Raw genomic sequence first — 19042 nt, forward strand, 5'->3', positions numbered from 1 at the left:
TATATAAACAGAAAAATATATACATTTCTCAGGTACTTCGTGTACTACTCTTACTGCATTTGTAATTTATTTTTCTCTATAACAATGTAAATATAAAACATAAAATTTGTATTACTTTATAAGAAACAGATAACAGTATAAAATACCTTGAAATAACTTCGGGACTCATCCAGTATGGGGTTCCTACGAGAGACTTTCGCTTTGGTAATTCTTGAGAGACTTGAGCACAGAAACCAAAATCTGACAGTTTTACTCTGCCGTCGGCCGTAAGTAATATTGAATCAGACTTAATATCCCTGTGTATAACACCTTGTGAATGTAAATACGCCAGTGGCTTGAGACATTGAGAACATACTGTAGCTATCTGACTTTCGTCCATTCTTGAGTGTGTTACGATATCAGTTAGTGCACCTCCCTCTAGATACTCCATAACTACCCATAATTCATCGTCTACCAAAAAACTATTATACATCTCGACTATATTTGGATGATGGTAGTCCCTCATAATAACGACTTCGTTAAAAAGTAATTCGCGTCTTTGTTGTTTCCTTAAATCCATTTTCTTGACTGCAACTTGACGGTTTGTACTCTTATCCGTAGCTATGCATACAGTTCCTGTACTACCTTCGCCAATCTTCAGGAAATTCTCCAAATTTTCTCTTGGATCGCCTTGACTCACCTAAAGATAAATGCACATGCAGGATACGTAAACATCACGTCATAAAAATTATAAAAATAAGTTCTAGACTGCAAAACTTGTTTGTTCCATTTCACTTTTAACTCAGTATAGCAATAATATAAGAATTTAATTATAACCGTTCATATCTCATTTACAAAATAGACTTAAGAAAATAAGAATATTTGCTTTGAAGATAACATTTTTTGAATAATAATGTTGTGATCAACAATATAGTGTACTGTGTAATAAACATAAATTTTACATACCACCATCTGTAAAGCAGCTCGAAACTGTTCGTGCGTAAGTCTCTGCTCCGTTTGTTTATTGGTATTGTTCGAACTTGCACCAACCGCCAAGTTCCCTGAGGAGACGGCACTTTTCATGTTTTGGTTTTGATCTGGAGTAGAACTGGTCCCTGATACTGCGGACGGGATGCTCGGTTTTGACAAATTATGCATCGATTGGGAAGTTTCTATCGGTTTCTTCAAATGCGATTGGAGGTTGGATGGATTTTCAGACATGTATGCCTGAGAATATTTATTAATATTATGTGAACTCAATTGACTCAGAGGTCGTTGCGAAGCTATTGAACCCACTGGCGAAATTTTTGGCTGTAACTTGTGTAACAAGACATTTTGGCCAACTTGATGTTCCCTCGACGCCTCCATAGTTGAACCCTATAAATCAAATAATATTACTGTACAATTGTTATTTATTCTTTAAGAATATATTCGGCCTTTTTAAAAACATAACAGAAGCTTTAATATTTCAACTTTTACATTTTGATAGGGTACAATATGTTTAAATTGTTCTTTTGCATACATTGAGCTAGAAGATTCAATTTAACGTATGTAATTTTGTTAGTGTAATAAAACGCAAAATTATAATTATATCATAAATTAATTAAAATGGCAAGATTATAAATGCCGCAAATATTTTTAAAGTATGTAGTTATTAAAGTCTCAATATATTATTACCTGTACATTGCCATTATATTGGCCTGACGTCATAGCCATTTGCGAATTTAGTCTGTGAAATTCCGTATCGAGGAGTTGCGGGTTATTTGGATTTTGTACTGGAGCTTGTGAATTTACAATAGGACTTAAGTTTTGGAAATTTAAGGATAAGTTTGGTACATTTGATCCCGAGTGAGTTAAATTTGGCGAGGATTGCATATTAGGATTGAGATTTTGAAGATTTGGAATCATGTTCTGCATGCTGGAATTTAGTCCACTGCCAACGCTCGGGGAATTTTGTCTTAGTTTATCGATGTAGTTATGCGGCTTGCCAAAGTTTGTAAAGCCCTGATTAACGTTCGAAGGTATCTCTTGACCTTCGGGGACGGATGGCGGAAGATTGCTGTTATGCCTACAAAATAAAAGAAAAAATCATTCCTGCCATTAATCTTATTAAAATGTTTCGAGATAATGCGAGAATATCTGTGACTAACTTAATTTGCTTAATTTATTTGTATCAATTATATAGATATGGTCGTTTACAGTGTATCAGTCTTTATATCAACAAAAATTCTATTATATTTATTAAACAATATATGTACTTTTAAATCATTTTATATTTCAAACAACTTATATGTTTCATGCGATACTGTGAGTGTAGGTATGAGAGGGTCTATCCTGACAAACTTGCATAGCGCATAAACATAAGCATAAGAAAATTGATTAGTCCATATACATGTGCATAAGAAAATACACCAATCCATTTCCTTATGTGTATGCTTATGCACCTATGCAAGTTTGTCTGGATAGACCCTTAGGCAAAGCTAGATCGCAATACCTGTAATCTCTCCTGAGTCGTGGTGGACTCGAGGAACGTAGAGAATTGGAACGGGCAACTGTACTGATCTTAGGCAGGCCATTCTCTACAGTTCGGTCAGTAGCGAGCGGTCTACTTATCCTAGGATCATTGTGGCCTCTCACGATGGTCTTCAAGTCAAGGATCTCGGTAGGTGTGATCTCGCTTGGATCGACTAAGGGCAGTGGTCTGTTGGTCGACTTCAGGATCTGGTTATTCCCAACTATGGAAGCCCATTGCAGGGGCAGCCCGACGAACTTGCCCTCGCGTTTGTCGAATCCGGTATGCACTCTGTGCTCAAAGTTGGTCGGTGTGGAGATCTGCGGTTTCTTTTTCTTTTTGGTAAACATTGTCCCTGCATTCAAAACAACGATTATTAGCGATACAGCACGGTAGTTTCACTGGCAATATCATCTAACGTAGCGACTGTCCCATCAAGGATAGAAGCACGCGATTCTGTCAGAGACGGTATCCACTTGTACACGCCTAATCTTCCCACCGCGGTGTAGTCTACGTATCCCGCGGATGTTTTTTTATTAGAGACCGAAGGTACGGCCTGTTGCCGTTTGCGCTACCGTGACAGAAATTGGGCGCGTACGGGCGCGAGAGCGGAGTGAAAATTTGTGAAAAACAACGCGGAGTAAAGGGAAGCCAAGTGACAGCAACGCCTACCGAGCGACGATACGATCTCTGCGACGCGGCTCCGCCGAGGCCCGTCGGCTTGGAATTGACGAAATGCGCGAGGACGCGCTCCTCGGACAGGTCAGGCAGCTCGTGGGGTGAACGCGGCTCACGATGGTGCCGGGAGGCCGGAACATAGGCGATGTCGCGCGTTAAAACACATAAATACGCCATTCATCCGCCTCGACAGGTCGCACTCGCAACACCGGCGCTCCGCGCGGTGAGTATACGAATCTTTCGTGGCATTTAGTTCATGACAATTTGCTGAAACGTGCGTCGCGGCGCAGGCGCGCGCAAGGTAAATGCGGTATATGTATGCACATGTATACCTGTGCGAGCGAGCGCGAAAACGAAGCCAACGGAGGCCGCGCTGGCCGCGTCGCGACGCGCCGGACGCGAGAGCGGGATAGAATGTGAGAGAAAGTGATCGTGAGAGATCAGAGATGAAGAGATCGCGATCGCGGAAAAGAGGAGTGATCGCGTGGAAATCCATCGATCAAATAACGCGCGATGTTGCAGCTCGGTGAACTCGCGCCGAGACCGAGAGTCGCACACATCTTCGGTTTAACTTGGAGGAATCACGAATCAATTCTCTGCCTTTTTCAACAAATACTGAGGTAACAACTAAAAATAAATAACGAGTAAAGTAATGTGTAAAGTATGCATTATAAAAGTTTTTCTTATTGCTTAAATTATAATATTTTATAAAAACGAAAATGTGTGTGTGTGTGTGTGTATTCTTGAAACTTAATTATTCTTAGTAAAAGATTCTTAGAAGATTTTTTTTTACTAAAACGGTAGTTATTGTATTTAAAAAACTGCGATTTAATATTTATAACATTTTTTCGTAAAAATAATAAATTATATGATACAATTTTTAACACAAATTATTACTACCATGACTGACTTATTGTTAGTGGCTTTTACGTGAGAGAGAGAGAGAGAGAGAGAGAGAGAGAGAGAGAGAGAGAGAGAGAGAGAGAGAGAGAGAGTGAGTGTGAGAGAGAGAGAGAGAGAGAGAGAGAGAGAGAGAGAGAGAGAGAGAGAGAGAGAGAGAGAGAGAGAGAGTGAGAGAGAGAGAGAGAGAGAGAGAGAGAGAGAGAGAGAGAGAGAGAGAGAGAGAGAGAGAGAGAGAGAGAGAAGCTTCACGCATTTATTCAAACAAACCACTAGGTATGCAATACTGTTTTTCGTTAAATGTTTGGATGGGCATTACGTACCTTACCTGTAATTCTCCCAAATCGGCTATCAGGTGTTACTTATCTTAATTTCTTGGTGAATACATTATCTCACAATCAGTTTTTACTTTATATATTACAGGTACTTACTGACAAAAAAATAGATGGAGCTATCGCACAAGTAATTTTCGCAACAATAATTATTATTTTCTTATTGTTTGATACTTTTCTCTATTGTATAGTGCGGTTGAATTGGGACAATTTTTTAATTCCTGGTCAGTTAAGCACGTGCTAATTAAAATGGCTCCCGATTTCAAGTAGCATGACCATAATGTCATTTTTACTGAAACATTTTATTTAAAACGCGTATGATTGCGTATATAGGGTTACAAATAAAATATTTGAATTACAAATGAAACATAATTATTTTTCAATAGCAGATAACAATTTAAAAAAATTGTTCCGTGTAAGTATTTTGTAAGAGCAAGAGAGTCACATAACTTACATTCTTTATGAATAATTTTTTACCTTCAGTTAGATCTAGAAACGTAAAACTTAATTTTAGTTCTCGACGTTTTTAATAAAAAATTATGAAATTTTTATTTTCAGCAGACTTAAAATATATTGTTTCTCAGCAGAGAGACAAAGAGATATTTTTGCGTATATTGCTCAGTTGCGACTAACTCTCCTCAAGAATTGTTACGCTGCGATGAAAGAAAGTTTCTCTCAGGATATATCAATAATGCATTAATGCATATCAATTCACGAAAGCGATATTATTTTCTTTTTTTCTCAGTTATCTTTGTTTCGTCAGGCATGCAAAACTTTGAAGTCAATGTCTTCACGGAGCAACTTTCTTTTACCGAACATCGGGGGGTATATTGTAGTGTGTTGATCATGTGAAATATCGTCGCCACTTTTATCGAAAAATGCAATATTTATGACACATCGATTATTCTATAGACTTCATGTTTAGTACATAAATACGTCATGTCACGCGGAGTATGTGCGATGGTTAGTGGGGGGATAAAAATATTTTTTTTGACGGAGGAAAACAGTACGTGGTCGACCTTAGATATGGACGTTATTAGACATTCAGGATACGCAGGTTCGTTATTGTTTCTAATTCTCATTAGGAAACATTTGCTTGATGGTCTTAATTGAAACATTAAAAGAAGAAAAAGTGATATAATTAGTAATCCAAATGCGGTATTGTGTGTGCATATGATAAAAGATATTAATTTTGAAGTATTTTTTCAACTTAAGATATACTACTATTCCATTATTTCTGAAATCATAGAAATAATTCCGAAACGGTTGATTAACGAGTTTACACTTTGGTAACTAGACTTTGAATGGGCGATAGAATTGAATCGCTATAGCTTGGAATTCATCGGTCTTTGGCCGAAAATGGAAGAAACAGCGCGAGAGAAATTAATAGCTAACATACGAGTATTTCTATTGATAATTATGGTAACCTGTGTCTGCGTAATTCCTTGTATACATTCTCTAATAAGAGTTTGGGGCGATCTGATGTCAATGACGGACAATTTACAGTTCACTTTACCTTTAGTGTCGATGACAATGAAACTCATCATTATGTGGCGCAAAAAAGCTGGTAAATAAATCTTCCTTGTAGTATAAAGTATAAATTTGGCACTAAAAAGTGGATGTTCCTTAAAAATAATATTGAAATATATAAGATACTGTTATAAAATAACATTAAAAGCTTTTAAAAATAGTATTATAAATTCTTAAAAAATCGAGCAATTGCAGTACAACTATTTAAATAAATAAATATAATCCTAACATGCGAATTTATTGCGAAGCTTATGCATATAAGAAGTTAGGTATTTTAAAGTTCTAAAAATAATTTTAAACTGTACGATTTAATGTGTGTTATTATTTCTACTAAATTACTTTAAGACCAATGCACTAGACATTTGATGACGATAATTTTTTAATTACTTTATAGAATTTATAATACTTGCTTTATAATTTTTTGAAAATCCGGTCTATTTTATAACTATTAATTTTTATATATCGTTGAAAAATCATTGTGTTGTTATATTTAATCTGTTATAATTAATCTCTCTCTCTCTCTCTCTCTCTCTCGTTTTCACTTATTTCTCTCGTTACAATCTATTTTTTAAGCCCTTGCGCCGATCTTGTATATGATCGCTAAAGATTGGCTGAAACTGAACTCCGACGAAGAACGGAAAATTATGATAAGATGCGCGCGGATTCCTCGCATGATCATAATCTGCGGATTCGTCATAATGTTTGGGTCGTTTATCTTATTGTTTATTCTTCCGTGCTTCGGGATCACCGTGCGGTACATAACTAACGTGACCGATCCGGGCAAACCATTGCCCCTGCAGACATATTACTTCTACGACACAGATACGAGTCCGTACTTCGAGCTCACGTTCGCCGCACAATGTGTTACTCTCATGGTATCTGCTATGGGTTACACCGCGATTGACAGTATGTTTGGATTGTTGGTTTTTCATGTCTGCGGTCAATTGGAGAATCTTAAGGGGCGGTTAATGACGAGTTCTGAAAAAAATCCAAATTTTGATCATGTCTTAGCGGACGCTGTAATGGATCATGTACGCCTTATCAGGTTTCGTACATAATACGCATTCACTATTTTGATAAATACTTATTATTTTATATAACAATGCTAATTATTTCTAATAAAGTTATACAGCACAATTAGTAAATATATATCTGTATATATATTTCTAATAGAAAAATTATAATACTTTCGATACATCTAAATTTACACTTATTATTTTCTAGGCTTAATTAATAGATAGAATAACTATAATACAATTTTTCATTTTGTGCAATTTTTAATATTTAATTAAAAATTTTGTTATTATTATAGATGTGTTAGAATCATTGAAAATACATTTACTTTGATGCTTCTTGGATTATTTCTCTACTTCGGTACATTATTTAGTGTATACGGATTTTCCTTAGTTACCGTAAGTTAATAAATAGATTTTTTTTCGCAGTCTCACAATACAAATTTTTTATTTATCAGTTTTGCTTATTTTATTTAATAATCTGACATTATTGTATATTTGAACTACTCTTTGAAGTGTTGAAACTGAAGTGAGAATTACTAATATTCACAAACCCGTCTATAGAACATTTTGATATTCAATATACATATATACCATTATATTAGTTAGATCAAAATGTAATATTAGATATGTATTTAACCCTAGAACACCACGTACACTGGGTGTATCACACTCATGTTTGTTTTAAAGATGCCCGCTGTTTCTACAATATAGTGAAAGTTCGAGAATCGAAGTGATAAGGTAAATAAACTTTTGTTCTTTCCCTATACGATTGTCCATGCTGCGCAGCTTCGTCTGCCGTTTAGTAGACTTTAGTATGGCTACACCCAATAGGTAGATGTGCTAAACACGCGGTGTGATGTTCTAGGGTTAATTTAATTTCATTTAATACATTTTAAATATTATCTTAAGATTTAACGTTTAAATTTATTTCACAAATAAGAACATATTTTTTTATATTAGCAGTATTTATATTTATTTATTTATTTGATAGTTTCTATTTTTCTAGTACTTTCCTTATATTAATTAATAATTTAGGTTATTACTGATGGACGTCATTTATCTTTTCTAAGACTGTCAAGCCTTGTAACGGTTCTCGTGAATATTTTCGCACATATGTGTTTGTATTGTGTGGTTGGGGAATGTCTAATAACGCAAGTATGTTGTCATTAATAAATCTGTCTTATTAAATTCATACAAATACTGCCTTGCTGCAAAAATTCGATACATATACTGTAATCTAGTTGAAAAGCAGTTACTATATAAAAATAAATGTCCTAATTTTCACGATTGTCCAGTTTGTTCTGTCTGTGTTTTAAATTGCAATTTTATAATTAAGTACTTGCAAACAGATTAAAGAATTAAAATTATAATTCTGGAAATGTATGTTAAATTGTATATATAATTAATTTTTTAAGATTAATAAGCTTGTACGAGATGTTTTTTCAATATTTAATAAAATTATATTGCATTATAGTGTGAAGGTGTTTATCAAGCTGTATGTGAATATCGTTGGTACGAATTAAAACCGAAGCAAGCCAGAAATCTAATTCTGTTGATGACTCGCGCAAACAAGCCACTTAACGTAACTGTTGGAAAAATCTTTCCTCTAACGATGAATTCCTTCTGCAGCGTAAGCAAACACTTAATTATAAGAATGTTTTATTAAAACGTCAGTTATTGTATAAAAAGAACTGCGATTTAATATTTATAATAATTTTTTGTAAAAATATTAAATTGTATAATACAATTTTTATAAAACAGCTTATTTATTTTAGCTACTAAAAACATCAGGCGGTTATATATCGGTTTTGCTTGCACGATGTGATTAATGTGCATCATTGAATTGCATTAATAATATATAATAAACATAATGATAAGAACAATACAAATATCATTATAGACATTGACAAAGTTCTGAGCAGCACATTATTTGTACACGTATATTCATTTCAGATACGTTATAAAAGATTATAATTTAAAGCTTTAATAATTTGGAATGTTCGAATTTATAAAATATTTTATATATTATATTGTATTTTTTTATTTTGCATTTTTTTATTATAATCGATGAGTTTTGCTCAGCACTACCGAGGTGATTGAACCTACAATTAGTAGTAACCGTAGTCAATGTATTATTATTTTTCAATATTGGCTCAATAAATTGTACAATTTTTATACTTTTTGTATTTTCTTTGTTGGAGAATGTTCCCTTGCACTAAAATATTTCTTCGTGTTTATTCTCTCTCATCACTTTTATTTATCATTTTATTTTTTATCTTTCATATATTGAGAAAAAACTGCAATCTTTCATATATATGACAAAACTGCAATATTTTCATATATATGACAAGCTGTTGTATATAAAAAATATATTATTTACAAAAAATATAATTTTATCATATTTTTAAAACTTTTCGAAGTTTATGTATTTAGCTTATATGTATTATGTCAATTCATATGACATCTTACACACTTTTTATCGCATAAAACGCTTTCCCGTTACACAATGTTCTTTATTTCTTTCGTTTTCTCTCCACAGATTCATTAAAAATGCATTATCCTTCGATACAAAAATGCATGCATATATGTAATAAAGCATTATAAGATGAAAAAAACTTGTACAATAGGTTTCAAACACTGGTGTAAAACACTGGGAAACAACATATGTCCCTGTTTAGCGTTCTTATTTTCTACTTGTTACCATGCTCGAGAAGTTTTTGTGAAACGGAGAACTGTTTTCAAACTAGAGATGCCACTTTTAATATTTAATGTATCTCTCGCAAAACAGCTAAGTTTTCGCAGTTACTTCACAAGCATGCGTGACGATCACCTTCTATCTTAGGGTCACTTGAAAGAACGAAGCAGTACTCTTCTTGTGTCAGTTAATGACATGGACATTTCGGAATCTTCAGGTTACAAAGGTATTAATTGCATATAACATATATTCAGTTAATTACGTGTGCTTTTCATGTCTCATGATTAATTAGATCAATTAAGTTTTTTATAATAAAAAAATCTTGTCTTGTATAAAAATATCCTCGAAAATATGTTATATAAAATTTATCTATAGATTTTGTATGGGCAGTTGAACTTCATCGTTTAAGCTTCGAAGTAGTTGGTTTGTGGCCGAAAACCGGAAAATTTACTAAGAAATACCAGAGGGCAGAAATACGAGTCGGTATTATCTTGAGTTTATTAATAATTATTTTTCTTCCGACGATGTGTATGTTTATGCATGTTTGGGGTAATATGGTACACGTAATAGACAGTTTACATATTGCATTACCAATAATGGCAATATTTGTGAAATACGTTATTGTGCGATGGAAAAGAACAGGTATGTGTATAATTATTTAAAACCAAATCCATAGCATTAGATATCGTTACTTCATTAAAATCAGCATCACGAATATGATTTATCGTGACTTATATATTGCTGATTTTAATATAAAAAACCAGATATTATATGTATGTGATTTACACTTGTATAATAGCAGAGTATGTCGAAATAAAGTGGATGCAGTTATGCAATAAGGAATCAAGCGCAGTTTTTGTGATTGTTATTTCTGCATTGTAAAGTAATCCTAGACAGGACAAGAAATTTTCTAAAACTTCATATAACGCATAGAATTGTGAGGAAGATCATGGGTCAGTCACTATACTTGAGATAACATTGGCACCGAATTTTATTTCTAATGTATCGTGAAATTTACCTTAGCGGAATAGTAAAATTTGGAGTTTGTTCCGTATTGCAAAACTATGCGTCCTGTTATAGAATGTATGTTATTTCCTTTTGAGTTTGAATGCTCAAAACTAACAACATATACTTATAAATTGTTCAATATTACAACATTTTAATATTTATGTTTTATTTGTATTTATTTATATATTTTTAAGTTCTCTTCGCGATTGTAAATATGATAGCGGAAGACTGGATGGAATTCAAGCACTTTACAGAGAGGACTGTGATGATAAGACAAGCACAAAGTGCTCGATTAATCACGTTAACTGGATACATTTTCTTTGCAATAGGACTTCTCATCATATCCATTCCGCCTTATTTTGGCATTCGAATATTATATACAACAAATTTTATGAATCGGAGCAAATTGTTACCGTTCGAGACGTATCACTTCTATGATACAGATAAGAGTCCGCAATATGAATTGACATTTTTCATTCAGATTATATCATGTTTTTTAGCATGTATTGTTTACTTATCTATAGAAATTTTTTTTGTGCTAATAATTTTTCACATTTGCGGCCAATTAGAAATCTTCAGATGCCGATTAGTTAGCTTAGTTTTGTGCAAAAATTTCAACAAAGTTCTGAAAAACATCATAGCAACCCATGTGCGACTTATCAGGTATGAATTTTTATTGCAACAATAAGAAGTTTAACAAAATATTTAGCTTTAGGAATAAAAAAAATTTTACATAATGATTTACAGTTTTAAACGTTATATTATTTTATTTACAATAGAGAATGATATTGAATCAATGACATTTTATGTTCAAACTTTAAATACATAAAGAGTGGATCTGTAATGTGAGAAATTATTTCGTGATTATTACTGAATGCCAAAATGAGAAACGAAACTTTCTGTAAACATATGTCCTAAAATGTTCAGTTTATTAAATATCTATGTAAATGCATTATCTATAAAAATTTAATATTTTAAAAGCAGCTTAAGCTACAAAAATCAATTTTTGTATATATGACCATTAATTTTAAAATATCAGGTATGTTAACTTTTCAAAAATAAATAATTCAAAAGCGGGATATTTTATCAATAATTTTAAACATAAAAATTTTAATTCATTTTTGTAAAACTCATGGGACCGAAATTGTTTTGATATTTTGATAAATATAGGAATTATAGAAGAAAGCTAATTTTCTCTTTTTTCGAGAATGACTATTATTTAAACTGCAAACACCAACAACTTCTCCATTGTTTTTGTTTATTTTTCTTTTCTCTTTAAGAAAGATATATATATGCTTCTTTCAATGTTAATAAAATATTTAATATTAATATAAAAATATATTTAAATACATAATTTAACGTAACATGTATTAAATGAGAATTTATAACATTACATTTTTGTAAATAAATGCGTACAAACAAATATTTTATAAATAAAGCATTTTTGAACATATCTTTATAGAAACACTTTTTCTGATTTTGATGTCAGAAATACATTATCGAAAATTTACCTTATATTTTACATACATCTTGTATATTTTTATATGTATATACTTTCCTTAATTTTAACGTAAAAATTCTTTCAAATATTATTATTTCTATAGATTTGCTGAAAATATTGAAAATATGTACTCTTTAATAATGTTAATAATGATACTTTATGTTGGTATTGTATTTTGCCTAAACGGCTTTCTATTTACTGTTGTAAGTTCTGACATTCCATATATGAAAAAATATTTTAATACATATATACGTTTCCTTATATTTTTATAAGTTATGCATTTCAGTTTCTTGTTAACAAAAGAACAGGCAAAGTTGCTGATACAGAAATATACTTTACCACAGTGCTTCTTGTTACTTCATTGATGAATACTTTTCTTTATTGTGGCGCAGGAGAGCTTATAACGGAGCAAGTAAGTTGTACAATATGTATATATTCGATTTGTTGCGTGCGCGCGCGTGCATTTATAAACAATAACTGCAAACAGCGTACAATTTTTGTGCCTTGTCGAGCGGATTGCTTATTTGCAAATTTTAATTAAATTCTTATTAATTATTGTAAAAGACGCAATAGAACTTTTTTATTCAGTTTAATCCGCTCTCTCAGTTCACAAAAAGCATTACGTCTATTATCAGACACCTTGTATGTACAAATATAATATACACCTAATTTGTTGTATAACTTGTAGCTGTGTGTATAATTCTGATACATCAGTATATTTTTGAACATTACTATAATAAGAAATCTTTTCTCGTCATTGTTACATATGTTGGCTATTGTTGTCGGATAAGAAAAACTATTTAAAAAATTTTTTTATGTACATATACATATATGTTTAATAAAAAATTATCTCTCTTTTAACACTAATTGAAATGCAAATTTAATTAACATTAAATAAAATGCAATTAAGTTGAATAAGCTTCTTTTTTCTCATTTTTCTTCTGATGAAACACATAAGTCAGTTGAGTCCGACTTAATTCTTATTGTTAGATATATGTATTTTTGGAAATAATCTTCTTTAAATGACATGCCATTAATGTACGGTTACATATGTATCTGTTAAGAGCAATGCAGTACATCGTGCTTTGTGCGATCTTGAATGGTATAAATTGGAATCAAGAAAGGCGAGAAATCTTATTTTGTTAATGATACGAACCATCCATCCTTTTCGTGTCACTGCAGGAAAAGTTATTCCATTAACACTGGCTACGTTTTGCAGTGTAAGTTTATTTAGAATCATTATGTATCAAACTAAAGAAATCATGGTCAGTCAGTATTTTAATTTTTATACATAAAAGTCAATGTGTAATCATTGGGCACCATAAGGCACTTTAGTTCACATTATTTTGACAAAAAATTTTTTTTTCGTTTTCTCGTAATGTCTCTAAATAAAGATATAATCAATTTTATAAATAAATATATAATTTTTTTAGCTATTGAAAACATCATGTGGATATATATCGTTTTTACTAACCAAAACATAATTAAAGATAAATTTACTATTTATTACACAAGAGGATTAGATGTATTTGATGTATTAGATGTGTTAATAACAATTACAAATAAATGACAATTGTATACAAAAATTGTCAAAAGCAGAATAAAACTTTGTTTTATTTATTAACGTCCTTTATTTATTACATTGTAAATTATATTATTATGTTTTTGTAACATGACATTATTTTCATTGTCCGTCTACTAGAATACTTTAATGAAGACTTGAAGTTTGTATATTACGTTCAAAGAAAGGACAAGTCAATAGTTAAAAATTGCTTTTACTATATGTCATTTAATAATATTATATATATTTATTAATAAGGTTTTATCAATATTATGTTAGTGGCACTTTATTAAATTATAATACGGTTAGATGAATACATCTATAATATACCTTATTACGATAGAATTTATCTTATCTGTTCCAATTTTAAGAAGAGATTCGAGTGGCGGACTTATTTAAAAAAAGAACAGAACACATTGGTTAACTTGTTGCGAGAAAAAGCCACCATATCTTAGAAAGTTGAAGTTTTATATTCTTTAGAATATCGTAACTTTATTATCGTATTTGTACGAACAATAACTAATCGTAAAATACTTACTTTGGTCTGCTTACTAGATACTAGATATTGCATTCATCCGTGTTGCGATATATCTTGAAAAGAAATATCGAAAAGTCCGTACACCACGCAATTGTTATTTTTTCTTTTTGACTATAGCATTTCTGTATTCTTGAGTTCGATGTATAGAACTCCATTAATAGTGAAATAACGTTATCTCTTATTTCGGAGTAAACGCATGCATAATGAAGCAACATAAAGTACGACAAAATTTTTTAGATAAGTTTGACAACCTTATGATGTACCGCAATCCAATATTTTCTATCTCTCGTCTTGTTAGATCAGAAATAAACGTTTTTATGACTCATTGCACGTCTGTAAAGTTTCTTGACGATATGAACGATCGTAATAAACTGGGGATAGCATTTTTAATATTTAATGCAGTAATTTTACGTGACTGCCGGGTTTTTGCTCTTCTATGGGGAGCATCCGCGTTTATTTTGCACTACATGTTGGAAAGAACGGAACGATTCTTTTCACGTTTTCGATATGGACATCACGGAATCTACAGGTTACCGAGGTATTAATTTTATAAAACATATTCTATTAACACGTGATTTTCACGTCTAATTACTGAATTAGATTAATTAGGTCTTTAAAATCTTGTCTTGTATAAAAATATCTTATATATAAATTTGTCAGATTTTGTATGGGCAGTTGAACTTCATCGTTTAAGCTTCGAAGTAGTTGGTTTGTGGCCGAAAACCGAAAAATTTACTAAGAAATACCAGAGGCCAGAAATACGAGTCGGTATTATCTTAAGTTTATTAATAATTATTTTTCTTCCGACGATATGTACGTTTATGCATGTTTGGGGTAATATGGTACTCGTAATAGACAGTTTACATATCGCATTACCAATGACGGCAATATTTGTGAAATATGTTATTGTGCGATGGAAAAGAACAGGTATGTGTATAATTATTTAAAACCAAATCCATAGCATTAGATATCGTTACTTCATTAAAATCAGCATCACGAATATGATTTATCGTGACTTATTGCTGATTTTAATATCAAAAACCAGATATTATATGTATGTGATTTACACTTGTATAATAGCAGTATGTCGAAATAAAGTGGATGCAGTTATGCAATAAGGAATCAAGCGTAGTTTTTGTGATTTTTAGTTCTGCATTGCAAAGTAATCCTAGACAGGACAAGAAATTTTATAAAACTTCATACAATGCATAGAATTGTGAGGAAAATTATAGGTCAGTCATTGTACTTGAGATAACATTGACACCGAATTTTATTTCTAATGTATCGTGTTTACCTTAGCGGAATAGTATATAAAGTTTAGAGTTTGTTCCGTATTGCAAAACTATGCGTCCTATTATAGAATGTATGTTATTTCCTTTTGAGTTTGAATGCTCAAAACTAACAACATATACTTATAAATTGTTCAATATTACAACATTTTAATATTTATGTTTTATTTGTATTTATTTATATATTTTTAAGTTCTCTTCGCGATTGTAAATATGATAGCGGAAGACTGGATGGAATTCAAGCACTTTACAGAGAGAACTGTGATGATAAGACAAGCACAAAGTGCTCGATTAATCACGTTAACTGGATACATTTTCGTTGCAATAGGATTTCTCATCGTATCCATTCCGCCTTATTTTGGCATTCCAATATTATATACAACAAATTTTATGAATCGGAGCAAATTGTTACCGTTCGAGACGTATCACTTCTATGATACAGATAAGAGTCCGCAATATGAATTGACATTTTTCATTCAGATTATATCAAGTTTTTTTGCATCTATTGTTTATATATCTGTAGATATTTTTTTGGTGCTAATAATTTTTCACATTTGTGGCCAATTAGAAATCTTCAGATGCCGATTAGTTAGCTTAGTTTTGTGCAAAAATTTCAACAAAGTTCTGAATAACATCATAGCAACCCACGTACGACTCATCAGGTATGAATTTTTATTGTAAAAATAAAAAGTTTAACAAAACAGCATTAGAAATACCATTAAAAAATTTTTTTATATAAAGATTTCAAATTTTAGGCGTTATATTATTTTATTTATCATATCATATGAATGATACTGAATCGGTGACGTTTTATGTTTAAACTTTAGATACATGAAGATTGTATCTGAAATATGGGAGAGAATTTCGTGAATATTTCTGATATCAAAATAGAAAACAAATATTTCTATTAACATTAGTTTTTTTTTTAAAGGACATATTTTATAAAGCATATTCAACCATATATCGAAACTCTGTTTCTGATTTTGATGTCAGAAATGTCTATTTAAATTTTTATCTAGAATTATCGAAGATTTTTCCATGTTTAATGTATATCCTGTATATTTTTATATGTATGTTGTTTTCTTAGTTTTAACATATAACAACCCTTTCAAATGTCCTTATTTCTATAGATTTGCTGAAAATATTGAAAATATGTACTCCTTAATAATGTTAATAACGGTACTTTGCTTCGCTATTACATTTTGCCTAAACGGCTTTCTATTTACTGTAAGTTACAGAATTCTAAATACGAAGAAATATTTTAATACATTTATACGTTCCTTTATACTTTTATAAGTTATGCATTTCAGTTACTTATTAACAAAAATACAGATAAAGTTGCTGTTACAGAAATATACTTTACAATAATTTTTCTTATTTCCTTATTGATGAATACTTTTCTTTATTATGGCGCAGGAGAGCTTATAACGGAGCAAGTAAGTTATATAATGTGTATATATGTTTGTTATGGGCGCAAGCGCGCGTATTTGTAAACAATAACCGTAAACAGCGTAAACAACGTTATTTTTTGTCGAGCGAATGTTTATTCGCTCGATTCGCAAATTTTAATTAAATTCTTATTAATTTTGTAAAAGACGCAATATAATATTGAAGTTTTCTGTTCACTTTAATCCGCTTTATCTGCTCACGAAAAGTATTACGTCTATTAGACACCTTGTACGTACAAACGTAATATACGCTTAATATGTTATATAACTTGTAGCTATATAATTTTAATACGTCAGTATATTTTTAACATTACTATAATATATAATAAAAAATCTTTCCTCGTCATTGTTACATATGTTGGCTATTGTCGGGTAAGAATAACTATTAAAAATTATTTTTTTATGTACATATATTACGTTTAATGAAAGATCGTGCCTCTATTAACATTAATTAAAATACAAATGTACAGTATTAAGCTAAATGAGTTTCTTGTTTCTAATTTTTCTTTTGATCAAACATATAAGTCAGTCAAGTTCGACTTAATTCTTCGATATATTTTTGGATCCTCGTTATGATCCTCGTTTAAATGACATGACATTAATGTACTTCTATGTATTTGTTAAGAGCAATGCAGTACATCGTGCTCTGTGTGATCTTGAATGGTATAAATTGGAATCAAGAAAGGCGAGAAATCTTATTTTGTTAATGATACGAACTCATTATCCTTTTCGTATCACTGCAGGAAAAATTATTCCATTAACACTGGCTACGTTTTGCAGTGTAAGTTTATTTCGCATCTTTATGTATTAATTTCTTCTCCCCCCTCTCTCTCTCTTTTTTAAGTGAATAAAATTTATTTTATTTATTTTTCCCCTGCGTATGTAATATCGTAATATGCGTACATACATCATGCATGCGTGCGTATGTAATTGCGCGCGAGCAAGTATAATTATTTTAGGGAAAATGTTATTTAATAATTGAGCTGCAAATATAAACGACATGTTTACTTTAATGGAAAGATCGTTAATAACATCAAAGCCATTAATGACTTCTCCACTGAAGTAATCTTATTATAATGATATGATTTTTAATTAATTGTTTGAAAGTGTTTATAAATATCTACAAATTAAAGAATTATGGTCAGTCAGTATCTTAATCTTTACGACAGATGTAATAAAGGTTAACAACGTTTTCCTTAAGGCACTTTAGTCAGTCCACATTATTTTTGTAAAAATTTTCTTTTTGTTTTCGTAATGTCTAAATAAAGATATTATTATTTTTATTAATAAAGATATAATTTTTTTAGGTATTAAAAACATCGTGTGGCTATATATCATTTTTAATGACAAAACATGGTTGAAGATAAATATTACTACATTTTATTACATGAAAGAAATTTCTAGTTAAATAATTACAAATGACAATTGTATACAGTAATTGTTAGAACCAGTAAAAATAAAATTTTGTTTTGTTAGATTAACATTCATCGTTTATCATAAACTATATTGCGTTTCTGTAACATGACAATATTTTCATTGTCCGTCACTAGAATACTTTAATGGAGACTCGTTTGTATAACATATTACGTTCAAACAGAAGACAAGTCTATAGTTATAAATTGCCTTTACTATATGACCCTCAATAATATTATTATATTATATTAATAAGATTATCAATGTTAGTGTTACTTTATTAAATTAATATGATTAGATGATACGTCTACCTTACTACGACGATAGGATTTATTTCATCTGTTCCAATATCAAGAAGAGTTTCAAGTGGCTTATTTTCAAAGAACATCCGAACACATTGGTATCTCATTGCGAGAATATTGCCGAATAAAAGCCACCATATCTATCTCTCTTAAAAAGTTGAAGTTTTATATTCTTTAACATATCGTAATTTTATTAAAGGAATTGTATGAACAATAAATAATCGTAAAATACTTATTTTGGTCTGCTTACTAGACATAATATTACATTCATTCGTGTTACGCTAGATGTATCTTGAGAAGAAATATTCGAAAAGTCCGTACACCTTGTAATTGTTATTAT

General features: G+C 30.9%; 3 protein-coding genes across 7 annotated transcripts in view; 2 read left to right on the forward strand and 1 right to left on the reverse strand.

Annotated features, from left to right (window-relative positions):
- The window catches only part of Mbt (serine/threonine-protein kinase PAK mbt), a 52033-nt gene that overhangs the window by 4660 nt on the left and 28331 nt on the right, over positions 1-19042 (reverse strand). Inside the window, exons 1-5 of one of the 4 annotated variants that reach the window (XM_071770071.1) lie at positions 6768-6907; positions 2474-2846; positions 1657-2047; positions 946-1356; positions 147-679 (exon numbers count right to left, since the gene is read on the reverse strand). In XM_071770071.1, the coding sequence (XP_071626172.1) occupies positions 147-679; positions 946-1356; positions 1657-2047; positions 2474-2841 (1703 nt within the window). In that variant the 5' untranslated portion in view covers positions 2842-2846; positions 6768-6907. Of the gene's footprint in view, positions 1-146; positions 680-945; positions 1357-1656; positions 2048-2473; positions 2847-3163; positions 3875-4500; positions 4696-6767; positions 6908-19042 lie in introns of those variants that run through there. The other 3 variants (XM_071770073.1, XM_071770072.1, XM_071770070.1) reach the window with 3 other exon arrangements.
- On the forward strand, positions 5204-18941 carry LOC139809009 (uncharacterized). The gene is made up of 13 exons (XM_071771601.1): positions 5204-5458; positions 5699-5968; positions 6505-6976; positions 7244-7343; positions 7983-8102; positions 8422-8577; positions 14686-14788; positions 14911-15177; positions 15733-16201; positions 16670-16766; positions 16850-16975; positions 17613-17768; positions 18295-18941. The coding sequence occupies exons 1-13, from the start codon at positions 5341-5343 to the stop codon at positions 18346-18348; spliced, it is 2508 nt and encodes an 835-aa protein (XP_071627702.1). The 5' UTR covers positions 5204-5340; the 3' UTR covers positions 18349-18941.
- On the forward strand, positions 8775-13771 carry LOC139808302 (odorant receptor 10-like). 2 transcript variants are annotated; one of them, XM_071770142.1, is made up of 7 exons: positions 8775-9868; positions 10033-10284; positions 10845-11313; positions 12255-12354; positions 12438-12563; positions 13216-13371; positions 13585-13771. In XM_071770142.1, exons 1-7 carry the CDS (start codon positions 9838-9840, stop codon positions 13633-13635), a joined length of 1185 nt encoding a protein of 394 aa, XP_071626243.1. In that variant the 5' UTR covers positions 8775-9837; the 3' UTR covers positions 13636-13771. The 2 variants fall into 2 exon arrangements, with proteins under 2 accessions (XP_071626243.1, XP_071626242.1); XM_071770141.1 differs by having other exon boundaries at positions 10018-10284; positions 13585-13770.

This window comes from Temnothorax longispinosus, chromosome 2 (genome assembly GCF_030848805.1).
Source record: "Temnothorax longispinosus isolate EJ_2023e chromosome 2, Tlon_JGU_v1, whole genome shotgun sequence".
NCBI classification, from domain to species: domain Eukaryota; kingdom Metazoa; phylum Arthropoda; class Insecta; order Hymenoptera; family Formicidae; genus Temnothorax; species Temnothorax longispinosus.

What these genes read in the sequence shown, in the direction of transcription:
- LOC139809009 (XM_071771601.1), top strand. Translation starts at nt 5,341, where the DNA reads ATGTCACGCGGAGTATGTGCGATGGTTAGTGGGGGGATAAAAATATTT. An exon ending in CGATGAATTCCTTCTGCAGC is followed by an intron (nt 8,578 to 14,685) that starts GTAAGCAAACAC and finishes TTTTTGCTCTTC; the next exon opens with TATGGGGAGCATCCGCGTTT. An exon ending in GAGAGCTTATAACGGAGCAA is followed by an intron (nt 16,976 to 17,612) that starts GTAAGTTATATA and finishes GTATTTGTTAAG; the next exon opens with AGCAATGCAGTACATCGTGC.
- LOC139808302 (XM_071770141.1), top strand. Translation starts at nt 9,838, where the DNA reads ATGGACATTTCGGAATCTTCAGGTTACAAAG. An exon ending in ACGGCTTTCTATTTACTGTT is followed by an intron (nt 12,355 to 12,437) that starts GTAAGTTCTGAC and finishes TATGCATTTCAG; the next exon opens with TTTCTTGTTAACAAAAGAAC. An exon ending in GAGAGCTTATAACGGAGCAA is followed by an intron (nt 12,564 to 13,215) that starts GTAAGTTGTACA and finishes GTATCTGTTAAG; the next exon opens with AGCAATGCAGTACATCGTGC.